We start from the raw sequence: 17,728 nt of genomic DNA, 5'->3' as shown, positions 1-17,728 counted from the left end.
TGCATAAAAACATAAAAACAACAATATTAACAATTATAATAATAATATTAAAATGATCAGTTACTGCTTGATTGTGTGCAAATGAATCTCTCACAGTGAATATAAACTCAGCTCCAGATTTATTTACTCTCTTGGTAACAGCAATTAAAAAATCTCTCTTTCTCTTGATCTTCTGAGCTCTCGAGCCTGAATCCCAGGTGGTGGTGGTGCTATCTACCTGGCCAGGCATCCAAACAGGTACAGTTGACTTGGAAGTTAAATGGGCTTCATCACCATTGTGCAACTGGGACTGTTTGGTCAAAGCATCTGCACTAGATGGGGTACTTGAGGAGTCTGTAGTGTGTCTCTCCGTACGTGTTACGGCTCTTTGTATTTAGTCACAATTATGATGCCCATATTTTACAGTGGACGTTATTTTCTTTTCTTTAGAACCAACCTGTATTTTTTTTTTTACCAAAACTCTTCATCAGAAAGCTTAATTTATAATTAATTAATCATTTTACACAGAACAAGGTTACCAAGTACCAGAAGCATCTAAAAATCTCATGCTCATGTTTTTTTTTTCATAAAAATGTTGTTTAATTTAATGTTTGTTGGTGTGAGATTAACCACAAACAAAACTTTACAGGAGGAAAATAATTCTGGAACTGAGATATAAACATACAGCGGGGGCCAGACGTCTAAAGCCACAATTAAAAATGCTTCTGATTTAAATTTGGGACCTACACAGAATCAACTGCACCCTGAAAATGTAGACGTACCTCTTTATTCTGTAGAGAGCTGCTACACCCTCTTTACTGGATCTTTAAACCCCAAACAGGCCTCATAGCTGTAAAACATCTAACTGAAGACCAAAGAAGATCAAGCAGTGATGAAGGTCGTGAACGTTCCTCCTCAGTCACCTGATCTAAACCTCATCCAGCTTTTATATTTACACACGATTCTCTAACACATCTGATGATTTAGTTCCTTGTGTTTATTAGACTGTTAGATTAGATCTGCATAAACTGTGTGTATTGTGTTGTTTGTTTTGTGTTGAACCTGAACCTGAACCTGGTCCTGGTCCTGGTCCTGGTCCTGGTTCTGGTCCTGAACCTGAACCTGAACCTGAACCTGATCCTGGAGGAACGTTGTTTTGTTTCAGTTTGTACTTGTATAGATCTGAAATAACAATAAAGCCTCACACACACCCCTGGCCTCAGACTTTTGGCCCCCACTGTAAATAGAACTTACTGTAAACCTGTAATCACACCAGAAACCTGATCACAGAGTTTTGCAGTATGGGCGTGGTCAGGCTGGGACTGAGACACTGGTGATGGAAGTGTCCACCATTACGACGAGTTTCACTTTGTACCAAACAAAAGTTGTTAGCCACTAAGAGGTACAAGCCCCGGCACTGCCACGCTGCCACTGTTGGGCCCCTGATCAAGGCCCTTAACCCTCAATTGCTTAAACTGTATTGAGTTTGCTATTGTTGCCGCCTAACTGCCTGTTAGCGTTAACGCTGGTAGTACGTCTTTAGCTTGAGCACTTTGGAGTAGGGAGCTCTGGCGCTGGAGGAAATGAGGTAAGAGCCGTCAGAGGAAGTGAAGAATTCCCAGTCTTTGCATCCGTGTGTGTTTAATCTGTGCACAGGAACAAATCCTTCATAACCCTGCCACCTAAACACACACACACACACACACACACACACACACACCAACCTGTTAGCATGCTAGCTAACCAGAGCCTGGATGAAACTTCTGGATGAAACACGATCCTCTCACCTGTATATAACACTGTTTATTGAGTAAGAAGCTCCATCGTACGAGTTCGCCACCACCAAGAATTTATCGTCACCCACCGTGAAAAACTCCCAATCTAACGCACTGCAACATAATTCATACAGAGATCATTCACACAAACAGAAACACTGTGGAGGGGGGTCCAAAAACATCAAAAACACATGAAGGACAAAGATCCCTGGAGATCTGAATAATAAGAGGTGCAGGGGGAATGTTCATGGATCAGGACCGTGTGGAGGTAACAGAGCTGGTGTTCTTCCATTAACCAGGTAAAGATAACAAGTCTGAACAGGTTTGAGGGGAGACGCCGGACAAAAACGTCTCATAAAGATCCCCAGAAAAACTACAGATAGAAGATTATTAGGTATCACGCTTGGAGCCAGGAGGGTGACCAAACTCTCCACCCAACCTGGACGGTCAGCCATAAATATTGAGTTGTCACCATCCAGTCAGGCAGCAGAAATGTGATGGACAGTATAGACTGGCCAGAGCTCCAGATTAGATGTTGGCAATGTAAACTGGGTCTGAGAACATGGCAAACATGTTCCACTGGATTAAGACCACAGGCCAGACCCCAGACCCACAGAACAGATCATATCTCCCAGTTTGGCTTTGGAACAATCCACTGCAACCCTCACTTAAGAAAGCACGTGGATGATAAACCAAGGGCAGGGCATCCACTTGTGGGAGGGTCCAAAACATCTGCTGCCGCCCCTGGTTCACACACATCAAACCCCGAACATCAGACGACATGTGATTGATGTTTATTTTACCTGCTGGTGATGATGTCCTGGAACTTGACGAAGGTCTGTGTGGTGTTGTTCAGCTCGTAGATGGTGGAGTTGATGCTGTAGAGAACTGAACCCGTCTCACTGAATTTCTGAGAGTTTGCTACAGCCAAAAAGAACCTGTTACCAATCTGGAACATCTCCCAGTCTATAGCTCCATACGTCTGAAATCACACACCCACAGACCATTAACACAGGAAAGTCCCTACACACCTTCCTCCTAACACACACACACACACACACCTGTACCTGATCACTAATCACAGCTCTCACTAATGAAAGGGTTCAGGGTTCCTGACTGATCTGATTTATTACTCTCTGATGCTGGTGGTTTAAACCATGACTAACAGAACCTCATCACGTCTTCACGCTGTAGAAGATTAAATCTGGTACCATGATGTCCTGGAACAGCTGGAACTTCCCCTCCAGCCAGATGTAGATGCTGGAGCTGATGGCGGTGGATTTGCCGTTGAAGGTGTTGGCCACCACCAGAAAATGGTACGGTCCGATGGTGAAGAACTCCCAGTCGTATGCTCCAGACGTGGAGATGGTCTGATTCACCTCAAACATCCTGGTGTGGCGGTTCCACCTGTAGATGACGCTCTCGATGTTGTGGTTCATTTCACCTGCACAGAGGAAAGCAGGTTACCAACAGAGGAGCCGATAACACCGGCTAACACTCACAACGAGGGATTAACAGGAACACGTTCATCTGGAGTGAATTAGCGTTCAACGAGATGACAGCAGGTGACTGTCAGTCAAGAGGAACCAACATGTCAATCATCTGTGCCTCCATGCTCCCTCTGCTGGCCATTAATGGCAATGCAGATGAGTATGACTCCTGATCTCCTCTGCAGGAGGGCCCGTTAAGTTTAGTTTTCAAAAAATGTCGACAATGCTTTTAACGTAAATATTCTCACCTTGTCTATGATTGGCTACAGCTAAGAAGTCATCGTCATGGATACGGAAGGCCTCCCAGTCCCGGGCGCTGTACGTGTTTATCTTCTGATAAACGACAAAGTTCTGCTTCCTCGAGCTCCATTTATAGATCACAGAGAACTCACACTCACTAGCACTGCTACGTCTGGAGTTAGCAACCACCAGGAACCTCTAACACACACACACACACACACACACACACACACACACACACACACACACACACACATTAAACACACACACACACATTGAACACACACACACACACACACATTAAACACACACACACACATTAAACACACACACACACACACACACACATTAAACACACACACACACATTAAACACACACACACACACACATTAAACACACACACACACACACACACATTAAACACACACACACACACACATTAAACACACACACACACACACACACACACACACATTAAACACACACATTAAACACACACACACACACACACACATTAAACACACACACACACACATTAAACACACACACACACACACACACACACACATTAAACACACACACACACACACACATTAAACACACACACACACAAAACACACACACACAAACATTAAACACACACACACACACACACACACATTAAACACACACACACACACATTAAACACACACACACACATTAAACACACACACACACACACACACACACACACACATTAAACACACACACACACACACACACACACATTAAACACACACACACACATTAAACACACACACACACACACACATTAAACACACACACACACACACACACATATTAAACACACACACACACACACACACACACACACACTCAAACTCAAACTCAAAAGAAGCTTTATTGGCATGACAAATAAGGACATTCGTATTGCCAAAGCAAGTTACAGTGAAATATAAACAATAAAAATAAGAAAGAACAAAAATATACAGAACAGTTACATGTGCAAAAAATATAGAATAGAATAAAATATTAATAAAAACAGTGCAAAATAATAACAATAAAAAGTATAATATTTACAATAATGAGGTAGTAAAACAATCAGTTTGTGCATGTGTGTGTGTGTGTGTGTGTGTGTGTGTGTGTGTATGTGTATGGGACATGGTCACCCACTGTCCCTCACCTGGTGGCAGGTGTGAGTATAGAGTGCTGCTAGTGTGCAGCTCTCTCTGTGCTCCCCCAGTAGGTGGGGCAGTTTGTCGGGGTCTGGGAGGGAGGTGAAGTTGGGGATGATGTTGTTAAATTTAGGGAAGAATTGGGAGCGGACGTGGTGGTACTTGGTACACCGGGTGAGGAAGTGCAGCTCCGTCTCTACTGTACTGAGAGTGCAGTGCTGACACGACCTCTCCTCCCGGGGCAGCCAGGACCGGGTGTGTCGCCCCGTCTCCACGGCCAGGTCGTGTGCGCTCAGTCTGTACCTCGTCAGGGTGTTTCTTACTTTAGGGTCGGATACTGCGCTCAGATAATCTGCTGCACTGTAGTGTCTGTTTAGGGCCAAATAACAAATAACAAATAATAAATAACTGCATTTTACTTTGAGATTTAGTTTCAGTTTCCCAATAATTCAGATATTTAGTTCTGAGTTTTTGTGTAATTTGGTTTATTCTAATTGGGTTTACAGATTTCTCCTGTTCCTGAGTCTTTATTGTGTTAGTGTGTGTTATTAGTGTGTCGGTGTGTGTTAGCAATGTGTTTGTGTGTGTTAGAGTGTCTGTGTGTGTTATTAGAGTGTCTGTGTGTGTTAGTGGTGTATCTGTGTGTGTTAGAGTGTCTGTGTGTGTTATTAGTGTATCGGTGTGTGTTAGTGGTGTATCTGTGTGTGTTAGTGGTGTATCTGTGTGTGTTAGTGGTGTGTGGGTGCAGTGACTCAGGACCAGTTGGATGAGGGGACTGGTATGTTTGCTCAGCTCTTGGTGTTTCAGGGCTTTATAATGATAAGTTTGGGGGTCGCTCTTATTTAGATGGTTCCAGAAGTTGATGCTCTTCTCTGTATGTTTATAATTAGTGGAAATCGGCCTAATTCTGCCCTGCACGCATTGTTCGTGGTGTGTCTGTGTGTGTTGGTGTGTGTTAGTGGTGTGTTGGTGTGTGTGTTAGTGGTGTGTTGGTGTGTGTTCGTGGTGTGTTGGTGTGTGTGTTAGTGGTGTGTTGGTGTGTGTGTTAGTGGTGTGTTGGTGTGTGTTCGTGGTGTGTTGGTGTGTGTGTTAGTGGTGTGTTGGTGTGTGTGTTAGTGGTGTGTTGGTGTGTGTTCGTGGTGTGTCTGTGCACCTTTAGGATGCTTTTACAGAACTCTGTGTGCAGGGTCTCTAATGGATGTTTGTCCCAATTATGGAATTGATGGTGTGTAAGCGAACCCCAAACTTCACTGCCATATAGAGCAATCGGTTCAATTATTGATTCAAAAATTTTAAGCCAAATTCGAATCGGAATTTCCACGAATGTTTGACGTTTTATGGCGTCGACGCCCTGCGAGCTTTTTCTCTCAGTTCATTTACTGCCGGGTTAAAGTTTCCTGTGGAACTGATGTTCAGTCCGAGGTAAGTATAATCTTTAGTGTGCTCAATTTCATGCTGTCCTAATTTATATGTGTGTTTGGTTCCCTGAGATCTGGCTCTTTTCTGGAAGGTCATAATTTTGGTCTTTTTGAGGTTGACTGTCAGGGCCCAGGTCTGACAGTACTGCTGCAGCAGGTCCAGTTTGTGCTGGAGACCCTGAGCGCTGGGGGACAGCAGGACCAGATCATCTGCATACAGCAGGAGTTTAATCTCGGAGTCGTGTAGAGTGAGACCGGGCGTGGCTGAGTGCTCTAACATGGAGGCCAATTCATTAATATAGATGTTAAATAGAGTTGGACTTAAACAGCAGCCCTGTCTCACTCCACGCTCCTGAGAGATGAGATGTTTCTCTTACTGCCGATTCTTATTCCACACTGGTTTTCTGTGTACATGGATTTAATAAGATCAGATGTTTTACCCCCTACACCACTCTCTAACATTTTATAAAACAATCCTTCATGCCAAATGGAATCAAAAGCTTTTTTTAAATCAATAAAACATGCAAATATTTTAGAGTTATTTTGAACTACATATTTTTCGATCAGGGTGTGTAGGGTGTAAATATGATCGGTAGTGCGGTAATTTGGTAGAAAACCAATCTGACTTTTACTCAGGACGTTGTGTTCATTAAACACACACACACACACTGTCTAGAGAACGTGACTCTCTGATTTTGGTCTTAATCCCAGTTTTAATTTAGTGTTGTTTATTAATTTCCTTAATTGATACCAAATGATTGATTTTCCTTCAGTAAACATTTTATAATCAGGGTCGTGGAACATCTGGAGCTCAGAGCAGGACTACACACTTGGTTTTGGTTGGTACAGATCTTTATTTCATCTTGGTTGTTGAAGTTCTTGGTTTAGTCCTGGTCAGTGTGGATCTTTATCTTGGTCTCAGTTGCTCTGGATCTTGGTCTTGTCATGGCAGATCTTCTAATCTGAGTTTTGTGGGTTTTAGTTTAGTTCTGATCTTGACTGAGTATTTTTAACATTAACAGTTATTTCTTCGACACTTTGGTATAAAAACAAGTTTTATCAAAAATATCTCAGAATTTGATCTAAATATTTCCATGCAGCTGTAATACGAGTGTTGTGTTTTATAGCTGAACATCTGCACACATCTGCTCTCTGTAATTTGTAGCTGTTTATAGTGTAAAACTGTATAAGATCCTGACAGATGAATTTCATTCCTGACCACATCAATCACTGAGCAGTTTAGAGCCGACAACCAGCAGGTTCCTCTCAGCTGTATCTCCATGATTAAATATGAAATAATACCCACATGAAGCTCATCACTAAGCTGTGGTTACTGGTTTAACTGCCAGGTTGCCCCTGTTGGGCCCTTGAGCAAGGCCCTTAACCCTCACTTTCTAACCTTTTTATCCACAGTGAAGAATTTCCAGGCCTGGGCGTCGTACGTGTCGATGTTCTGGTATCTCTGGAACCTTCCGTCGGTCCATCTGTAAATACTGGAGCCAGAACCGGAGTCGCGGTTCGCTGTGGCGATAAATAATCCGAGAGACGGGAGCTGGAAAACCTCGATATCAAACGTCTCTGAGTTTGTGAAGAGATTCTGATGATCTTCAACATAATCCAGCTTCTCCTGTTCTGTGGAGAACAATCACATGAATTACAGTGAGATTATTGGTGGATTATTGATGGATTATTGGTGGATTATTGATGGATTATTGATGGATTATTGATGGATTATTGGTGGAACGATTTATATTTAATATTCTAACAGATTATAAACAGTCTGGGTCACGACACAGAGCTGAATGTGGAATTCTTGGAATTATGGTTCTGTCCACAACACACCAGCTAAAGTATCTGCAGCCCAGAATGTTTTGGGAGCCTGATGACCGGTGTCCATATGACCTTGGACAGAGGACATTCAAGCACAAAGCATTTAGATCCTGAAGTACTGAAGCTCCAGTTCTTATACAGACATGAAGAACTGAGTCAGGCATCAACACCATTCTTTAGTGGGACGTGTGAAAGGAGCTCCTGGCATCTGATGGCAACTCATGAATTGTGTGTGTGTACATGAGTGTGTGTGTGTGTGTACATGAGTGTGTGTGTGTGTGTGTGCACAGGAGTGTGTTTGTGTGTGTGTGTGTACAGGAGTGTGTGTGTGTGTGTGTGTGTGTGTGTGTGTGTGTACCATGCATCATGGTGATCCAGTTGGTACCGTTACACAGGAACAGCGCCCTCTCGTCAGTGTTGAACCACAGCTGCCCCACCGTGGCCCTCACACACAGTGGAGGGGCCCCGCGCTGCGTCACCCGGAGCTCCGCCTCTACAGAGAGATTAAAGATACAAAAATTACACAATTACACAAGTTTTTTTGTCTTTTATTGTTTTTTGGTGAAAGATCTGAAACTATTAAGAGTGACGAACAGAAGAAACCAGGAGGGGGCACAAACTTTTACCCACCGTACCCACTTTCACTGGCTTCCTAAACCCAGTAAAATCCTCCTCATTCTGTCATCAAAGGATTTGGTTCCATTCCAACATCAACTGAGCACGATCACTGCCAAACCACAACACACCACTCCTGCACCACAGGGTGCGCAGAGTAACGACTTAGTCAGGTCAAAAGTTTATAGACGCCTGTTAGAAACATGCAGTTCTTCTCCTGTGACTGAATAACTGAAACTAAACCCACTAAACATCAATCTGGCAGAATTAGAACTATGAGCTGCTGGATGACCCTGAGTTTTTTTTTTGTTGGCACTGGTGTGGAGCTTCCCTAAACTCTTTCTGCTGCTCTGTCCACATTTCCAACAAAAAAATCTCCAGTGGATCTTCTCTGCACCACAGACTCTAGTCTTATGGTAAAGTAAAGCTCACTGGACTGTCCTGTTTTCTGGTGGTTTATGATGCTGCAGCAGTGACGAGGTGAAGTGTTTTTGTTTGATGCCCACCAGGTCACTGGTACCACTGAGGCCTGGACTGATAGTGGACTGACCTGTTGGACTCAGGTTCCATCAAAGCACCTCAGTATAAATCTACAGCACCAAATCAATCAACTGCTGTCCATATATTTCTGACCCTACAGTTAAAAAACCAAGTTTGTTTCATTCAGCCACAGAAAAAGAACTTTCAGAAATCAAGAATTCATGAACTTTTGACTTGATTTCATGAGGAACCTCAAGAGGAACCAGAGTGAACCTCCTCAGGTGGCCCAGTGGATCTCTGGGTGAATTTATTTAATAATAATGATAAATATAAAGCGCAGTAAAGTCGTTAGAATTTATCATCCTACAGTTCAGTCTGTGCTAAAATAAAATCCCACTGAGGTTCTGAAGGTTCTGGACGTGATGTTCTCATGATTCCCGTCACTGTGTTTGTACTGGAGCTTCATGAAACCTCCTCAAATCAAACATGTAAATGAATCGTTCATTATCGGCTCACTGGTTCTGGCTGATTCTTACCGTAGGGGTAAAGTGGGAGCTGATTGGCTGGAGATGTGATTGGCAGGTGTAGGAGAATCTGAGGAACTGATAAGATGGAGAGTTTGGGGTCTGAAGAGGGACAAACCCGAGAGGAGGCGTCTGATCCTGGTACGAGGACGAGCTGCCTCATCAAACCCTGAGAGAGAAGAAACGGTTCAGATCACTTTATTTTATTGATTTATTTATTTAACCATGAATTAGCATGAGCGACGTGTGTGAACGAGCTGAAGTTCCTCACAGAGAAGAGTCCACTCCATCTCCTCCTGCTGCCAACCAAGAACCGAGAACCTTCTACATCCAGATCTTCAGGAAAAGTTTCCTCCAACTGCCTGAGGTTCAACCACACACACACACCACAGAAACAAACACACACACACACACGCACACACAAACACACACATGCATTACACACTATATGGTCAAAAGTAGTCGGACGCCTGACCGTGAGCTTGTCGGACGTCCTGTTTTAAAACAGTGACAACATTACACACTCAGACTGGTGTTACAGGTTTTTAATGGGATGGACAGTCACCCTCTCTGGGGTGTAATGTTCTTGTTCTGAGCCCAGTGTTTTTGAGTGGAACCAGACCCAGTGTGACCCTGACCAGGATGGAGTGGTTAGTAAAAATAAATAAATAAATAAAATGACTCTTAAACAACACTAACGATGGTATCAGGGGTCGAGGGGCAGGAAATCACAGTAAATAAAGGGGCACAAGTACCGACAGTTACACTGCTTCACGTCTCAACATCGACTCTCAACATCCAGAGACTCGAGCGTCACCCCCCACAGACCCACACTGAACCAGAACCACGTCTGGTGACCAAATCCTGCTAAACTCACCGTCTGGTAAACAAAGATCTGAAGGTACTTTTCTAAATAAAATCAGAGCCGGAGAGAAACCTGGAGCGTTATTAGTGACCGAACACACGAGCCAAAAATCTCATTTCATTTAACTTTAATAAATTAATGAATCTATCAGATACAGAGTAAATGTACTCACAGCTCTACTGGGATGCTGCAGTCCACGGTCAGGACGGCGTAACGGCCACTGAGCGCTAGAACCATCGTGTGCCATCGTCCATCAGCAACGTTCACCTGCCTGAAGGTCTCACGCCTCATCCGTCCATCTAACTGATACAGGAAGTGAAGTTTATCATGACGGAGACGGAGACCGACCAGCAGCTCGTCTGTATCTTCATCCAGGAGAGTAAAGATGTACTCGTCCTTCTGCAGCAAACACCAAACCACAACATTAGAACTAAACACGTCAAATATAGTAAATGTGTGTTTATGGCTACCGTCGTGTATCTGCCCCAAGTGGAGACAGTAGAGGGTTATGAGGGTGCTTCCCTAATCTATTTAGGTTATTATTATATGGTTTAGTGCAGGTTATGTAGAGAGGCTGGGGTGTTAGCAAAGAGGACTGAGTTCACGTGTAGATAAATATATGACAAATTTTATCACCAGAGTTCAAACAAACATCAACCAAAAGCTTTATAATCTCAGTCTGTGTGCTGTGACATGGACGTAAATCTGTTATAACTGTTATAACACATAGTCCGGTCATCCCTCCCTAGCAGAACCGTGTCTGCTGCAGGTACTGACAATTCTGCCCGCTAAATGGCACCCAGCTGACCGGTGGCAATGCTGAGTTTCAAACCGAGGAGTTCAGAATCTCAGCGCTGGTGTGCTTGTGGAACATCCACCTGGGCGCTGTTATAACAGTTTTTCATTAAGAATTTGCTGAGTGAAGAAAAGTTTAATGGAAGATGAGGAAATATTAAAACTTTGATTAATTTGAGGCAGTACATGATGATTTGCTGATTTTTTTTTATAGAAGGATTACTAGTGATCGTCTGTCTGATATTCAGGATTTCAGAGCTACAGAAGATATAAATAAATCATTACATTTCTTTATAGAAAAGAGTTTTAGGTGTAACTGTGTTAGTTGGTGAGTTCGTAGGCTGGAGGCATTAACGATGTTCTGTTAATAATATTGTAAACGTAAGGCTGCCTAAGCTGGGCTGAGAGGTAACGAGGTTTGGAATATAACTACAGGGATTTGTGAAGGTTCTGAAGTGTCTCTTACATTAGAAATAAGTTTGGGGATCTTGATGGTGACCACGATGGAGAACTCAGCAGGGAAGAAGTTGCAGTTGGTGAAGATCTGTGACGATGGGAAGCTCAGAGCTTGTGGAGGTCCAGAAAACTTCAGTCCTCTGGAACCCTGAGACTGAACCATCCTGATCCGACTCTGATCAGCAGCGTCACCGGGGACGACGCGGTGCAGAAGGTCCAGCGGGAGCAGATCTGAGGTACAAACATCCCAAAATCTGATCCTGCAACTTAAACCAGCTGTAAACAGCACACGCTAATGCTAACATACAGATCATTATAACGTTATAATCAGGGAAACACCAGGACCTTCCCTAATGTGCTGCTTCACTGATCACTCACTCATAACTCATCCGGTCCTGATCACCAAACTTCTGTCCATCCTCGTCCATCCTGAGCAAACACAAGCTCATATAAAGCAGCAGGTGGAGCGAAATCTGATCGACTCCGAGCTGAAGGTTCGTATCCAACAGAGGAGAGAGCTGGAACCGTCTCAGATATTACAGGAACCGTCTCAGATATTACAGGAACCGTCTCAGATATTACAGGAACCGTCTCAGATATTACAGGAACCGTCTCAGATATACCATCTCTGATATTACAGGAACCGTCTCTGATTTACGGTTTCTCTGGTTAAGGCCCAGTAAGAGACCAGTTATCAGTGCTGGTCACTATCGTCCAGCTTCAGACACCATGAGATAAACACACTGCTGTGGAAAAAGTATTTGCCCCTCATCTGATTGTGTAACTACAGCATATTCATCACTTACTGATAAAAAGAAGTAAAAATAAAACTAAACATTTAAAAAGCTTCATTTTATTAAAGAACAAAGTTATTTACCCCACATCAGACTTTATTCAGTAAAAATTTGCTATAAAATAAAAGCTTCAGGTTGAAAGGGCGTCGAGCGTTTCGGTTTTGTTTAGATTTAGAGAATCAAAGAGGAAACGGGTGCAGTGGAGGCAACTCTATAGATCACATTTCAAAGAGTGAAAGGCCCCGGTGTTCCGATTCATCCAGAGCAAACAGCACCTTTTAAGCAGCAGCTGATTCTGAGTACAAACACAGGGGCGTACCGGGGCCTCCTTTTATCCCAAAATCACTCCTTTATACCCAATATAATACAGCAGAGAGAATGGAGGTCCTACCACAATGAGACCTGGGGCTGAACTGGAACTGGAACACACACTATAGAGTAAATAATATAGAATAGTGGAGATGATTGTTCAGGGTGAAGATCCGTCATCTGTCTCCACTCTCATCCACCTCAAACTCCAGGTTTGTTTTCCATTGTGAACATTTGTGAAAGGATCCAGAGTTCAACGTTCCTTCTAACAAACAGATTCAGCGTCCAGCGTCTTCATGACCTGCATTTAATGTGGTAGAAAAAATAACAAATTTTCTGTTTTGGAGCTCATTTAGACCCACAGACCACCAGGAGACCACAGACAACCCTCAAAAGAACAAGTTTCAATAAAGATGGCGACCTGCAGAGACTCCTAAAAATCTGTAGACACACTTAAATTGAAGATTTGTACAGAAACACCACAGACTTCCTATATTGTCTCCTGAAGACCTTGACAGGCTTATATAAGTACCATAAAACCAGTATGGACCTGAAGAGACTCCCACTTGAAGATTCTGACACCCACATAGACTTACAAACAACTCAGAGACCCACCATGAACCATCTAGATCCACAAAACAACACAAATATCAGTCTGAGGGACAGTAAACACATCACAGATACCCTTACACACACCCTTCAGAACACAGAAACCTACAAATGTCCCTCAAAACTCTAAAGATCATGAATTTCTCAAAAAAAATATCATAGCAAAAGAAAACATTCCACAAAAACACAGAGACATTTAACATCATCTGGAATACCACAAAACCAAGAAAACCCACAGGAACAATTAAAAACAAACAAGTAAAACCCCAAAGAGAGCGTTCAACCACCTACAAAGAACCAAGGTGACCAAAAACCCAGCCCTACACAGACCTAGAAAACCTCCAGAAACCTTTAAAAACATTAAAACTGACAACAATGAAAAACAATACTAAAAGAAACACAATAATCCCACAAAAGCAATGAAAAAACTACAGACAGTCACAAACCTCAGAGACCAAAACAGCTCCACAAAACAGTTAAACCAATAAAATTAACTCGAACCAAGATCAACCAAAACCTTATAAAGAATAAAACAGATCCATCAAACCTTCCACAAAGACAGAGCATCCCACAAAACCCACACAGAGCTACTGAAACCTTATACACACCTGAACCAGTGGATTAAATAAACCTCTCACAGTAATCTTACAATTGTCCATAAATATTCGGGAACTCTTCAACAGTAACCCTACTAACACCCAGAGACACTCAGAAAACCTCAGAGACCACAAGAAGTCTAAAGTAACCCCGACAGATCCATAAAGGCTTATAAAGATCCAAATAAACCCTCAGAGATCCAGAAACCTCACAATACCTGCCTCACTGTAAACATAACGACCCCAGAGCAAATACATGGAGACACCTGAACATTCTGAACATCATATTAACGTTCTCATTAAATAATTAATTCCAAACCCGAGTATGTTCATCTGGAGTCAGTGCACCTTTAGTGCTCTACACACCTCCACTCTTCTGGGAAGCTTTAAATCAGACTTTGGACCATGACTGCAGTGATTTAAGTCAGATCAAATCAAGTCGTGTACATTTGTATAGATAAAACAAAGTGGCTCAACATAAATCCAGATTAAAACTCCTGATGAGCAGCACAGTACACTTTAATTTCCTTTGGGATCAATAAAGTATCTATCTATCTATCTATCTATCTATCTATCTATCTATCTATCTATCTATCTATCTATCTATCTATCTATCTATCTATCACAGAGCAACAGTGACAAGAAGATCATCAATATTATTCAGAAATGTTGAGTGGAACCAAAACTCACTGAGATCCAGAACCATCCGTGAGATGTCTGGTACTGATTAGACTCGGCTCACCGTCATCAGTTTCAATAATCCTAGTTTAATGTTGATCTTTGTGCAGGTCAGTAAAGTTCTACCACAAACCCACCACATCATTTCTGAGCTGGGCAGCAGTGCCCACAGTACTGTTACTGATTGTCTACAGTGATTATATGAATGCATGATTGATGGATTTGACTAAAATCATTTGACCCATAATTAATATTATGGACAGGGGTTTAAATTGAATAAAAGTTTTATTTATGTGTGTTCTAGTCACCACATTGTGGTATCAGTAAACACACCCTCCTCAAATCAGGATCCTGCACCTGGAGGCCACATCTAATCATCCATCTCATCTCCTGAGGAAAACACCTTCAACTCTCTGACCTTTATTTGTGAAGTAAAACCCTCAGCACAATCAGTTCAGACTTCTACATTAGCAAGCTGAGATGTTTCTGTAGCTCTAAATCTAGTGAGGAGAAAAGATCACAGAGAAGAACAGAAGAAGAACAGAAGCTTTAGGTTCCTCCTCCGTTCCTTTCAGCTCTTTGACTGATATCATAATTATTTAGCTTAAACGGTTTACTGAAGCTGAAGCTTGTAATCCTCCTCAATCTGAGAGAAAATCTGCAGTAATTATAAAGCTCGCGTGGAAGACGACAACGAAACCAAAGAACAAGTTCAAACCTGAACTTCAGGAGATCTTAGAGCAGCTGCCTGTAACCTGTAAGTTCTGTTCTTCAGAGGAACATTATCACCTGCTCCTCAGCTAATGAACGATTTAACTCCAATTACATTCAACTACCATGTGAGGAGCTGAACCTGCTCCAGGTGAGGAGGAACATCCACATTAGCAGGAGAGATAGATGATCATGTTCCTGTTCATGATCTAGGTGAAAAAAAAAAAACCTGAACCAAGAAGCACTAAAGTTCTGAGATGTAGAAGCTGGAGGAACGTTGTGACTTTGTCCACATGGGTCACAGTTTAACAACTTTCTTATTTGATTCAACCAAGCTGGTCTTGTTTATACTCAGGTGTAAATCATAATAAATAATGAGGAATCAGGGGAACACGCCATAAACACGCCAGAAACTCAGATGAAATTATAGATCTTTACACGCCTGTGTTCATCATTAAGCTGCCGCCTGTATATTTAGAACCCAGCAGATTTTTAAATAAACTAAACTGTGTTCCAGTTTGTAATGTGGTGGCAACCGTCCAGAAGCTGCTCCAGGCTCAGAGTCGTGTTCCTGGAGACATGGAGCCACCCTGGATAAGTAAGTGACCCCAGAGATGGCCACACTGGGTCTCAGGCTGTGCCAGTCGGTGGCCGGGGGTCACTGTTCATGCTTTGCCGTCCACACCCTGTGTTTTACTTCAACTGTATTGTTCCACATTGATTAAATATCTGCAAATAAGTTCAGGTGTGAGGATTCATCTCATCCTGATCGAGACGTTCTCAGCCCCGTTACACCAATCATTTAGTCATTAAAATCCCAGAACCATAAAATTCATGTTCCACACAGGTGGATCCAAACGTCTTCCTGAGACACCACAGGTTAATAAACAATCGTTCTTTTACTGAAGGATGAAGGTTATGTAACACCTATATCACTCTTCTAAATCTAATCACTGTAGCTAAAAGCTTCAGATAACTGTAGATCAATCTCTCACAATTCTGTGTAGAAACCTGAGGAGAAGCCAAACATCCTCACACCATCACTGTACCACCATCATACACCCATCAGTTACCATATAGACGCACTTTGTAGTTCTACAATTACTGACTGTAGTCCATCTGTTTCTCTACATGCTTTGTTAGCTCCTTTCATGCTGTTCTTCAATGTTCAGGACCCCCACAGAGCAGGTATTATTTAGGTGGTGGATGATTCTCAGCACTGCAGTGACACTGACATGGTGCTGGTGTGTTAGTGTGTGTTGTGCTGGTATGAGTGGATCAGACACAGCAGCGCTGCTGGAGTTTTTAAATACCGTGTCCACTCACTGTCCACTCTATTAGACACTCCTACCTAGTCGGTCCACCTTGTAGATGTAAAGTCAGAGACGATCGCTCATCTATTGCTGCTGTTTGAGTCGCTCATCTTCTAGACCTTCATCAGTGGTCACAGGACGCTGCCAACGGGGCGCTGTTGGATGGATATTTTTGGTTGGTGGACGATTCTCAGTCCAGCAGTGACAGTGAGGTGTTTAAAACCTCCAGCAGCGCTGCTGTGTATGATCCACTCGTACCAGCACAACAACTTGTGTACCTGTGCAGGATGAGCATGTTTACCTGACCTATGACCTGTGCTAGGTGAAGAGGAATTACCTGTGCATGGTCTCCACGGCCCTGACCAGCTGCTGGTGATGAAGCAGAGAAGAATGACCGACGTCTGCAGCATCAGGGCTGCTTTCATGTCCATCCAGTCAGTTCAAAATCTAAAGTCCTCTGGAATCTCCTCATGCCAGCCGAGGTCGAGCAGAACAGAGCTCATTGATGAAGGTCTCCAGATTCAGAAACATTTGAAGGTCTTTGTGAAAAATCAACATCTAAGAGTCTTTAGAAGAACCAAAGTCAACAACAAGATCAGTGATGGTGTGATAAAGGTACCCAGAAGATTGTCTAGATCTCTGAGGTTTCAGCAACATCTCAAAGAGTCTCAAAGAGAAACATCCAGAACAAACATCCAGAAGAAGTTTAAAAATCCAAAAGAAATTTTAGACTAGAAGGATCAAAAACACCCAGTCGAGGCTTCACATCTCTAAACAATCCTGGATGATCTTCTCCAGAGTACTGACATCCCAACAAGACTCTAGCAGGCATCAGAAGAAGGTTCAACAATAATCCAAAAGTTGTGAGAACATGCAGAAACCTCCTGAGATTTCAGTAACATTCTGTGTGTCCATGGTGGAGAAGACAAATCTCTGACATCCACCAGGTCTTCAGGTTCCAGCAGGTAGAGTCAGGAGAGATTTAGAAGATCATGTGAAGTCAGAAGTCATGGTAGCTCTCTCAGCTGAGAGTGTGTGGAGGAGGGAGATGTTTCCTCACCGCTGAGTGAACAT

The 17,728-nt window shown here is 42.8% G+C and overlaps 1 protein-coding gene across 1 annotated transcript; it reads right to left on the bottom strand.

The window, feature by feature from the left end:
• Nucleotides 1–1,498: 1,498 nt before the first annotated feature.
• On the bottom strand, nt 1,499–17,079 carry tspearb (thrombospondin-type laminin G domain and EAR repeats b). The gene is made up of 12 exons (XM_063006274.1): nt 16,992–17,079; nt 11,655–11,875; nt 10,566–10,792; nt 9,800–9,890; nt 9,541–9,697; nt 8,268–8,402; nt 7,479–7,711; nt 3,493–3,682; nt 2,966–3,198; nt 2,558–2,736; nt 1,767–1,868; nt 1,499–1,661 (listed from the first exon to the last, which is right to left on the bottom strand). The coding sequence occupies exons 1-12, from the start codon at nt 17,077–17,079 to the stop codon at nt 1,499–1,501; spliced, it is 2,019 nt and encodes a 672-aa protein (XP_062862344.1).
• Nucleotides 17,080–17,728: the final 649 nt, after the last annotated feature.

The sequence above is a fragment of the Trichomycterus rosablanca genome, chromosome 12 (assembly GCF_030014385.1).
Source record: "Trichomycterus rosablanca isolate fTriRos1 chromosome 12, fTriRos1.hap1, whole genome shotgun sequence".
NCBI lineage: Eukaryota > Metazoa > Chordata > Actinopteri > Siluriformes > Trichomycteridae > Trichomycterus > Trichomycterus rosablanca.
The sequence above is the reverse complement of the archived record's forward strand: the minus strand, read 5'-3'. Positions and strand labels throughout refer to the sequence as shown.

Coding starts and splice junctions, on each gene's coding strand:
- tspearb (XM_063006274.1), bottom strand. CDS start 17,079: ATGAAAGCAGCCCTGATGCTGCAGACGTCGGTCATTCTTCTCTGCTTC. Junction 9,698..9,799: donor GATGGAGTGGACTCTTCTCT/GTGAGGAACTTC, acceptor CTTCTCTCTCAG/GGTTTGATGAGGCAGCTCGT. Junction 1,662..1,766: donor ATAAACAGTGTTATATACAG/GTGAGAGGATCG, acceptor GTGTGTGTTTAG/GTGGCAGGGTTATGAAGGAT.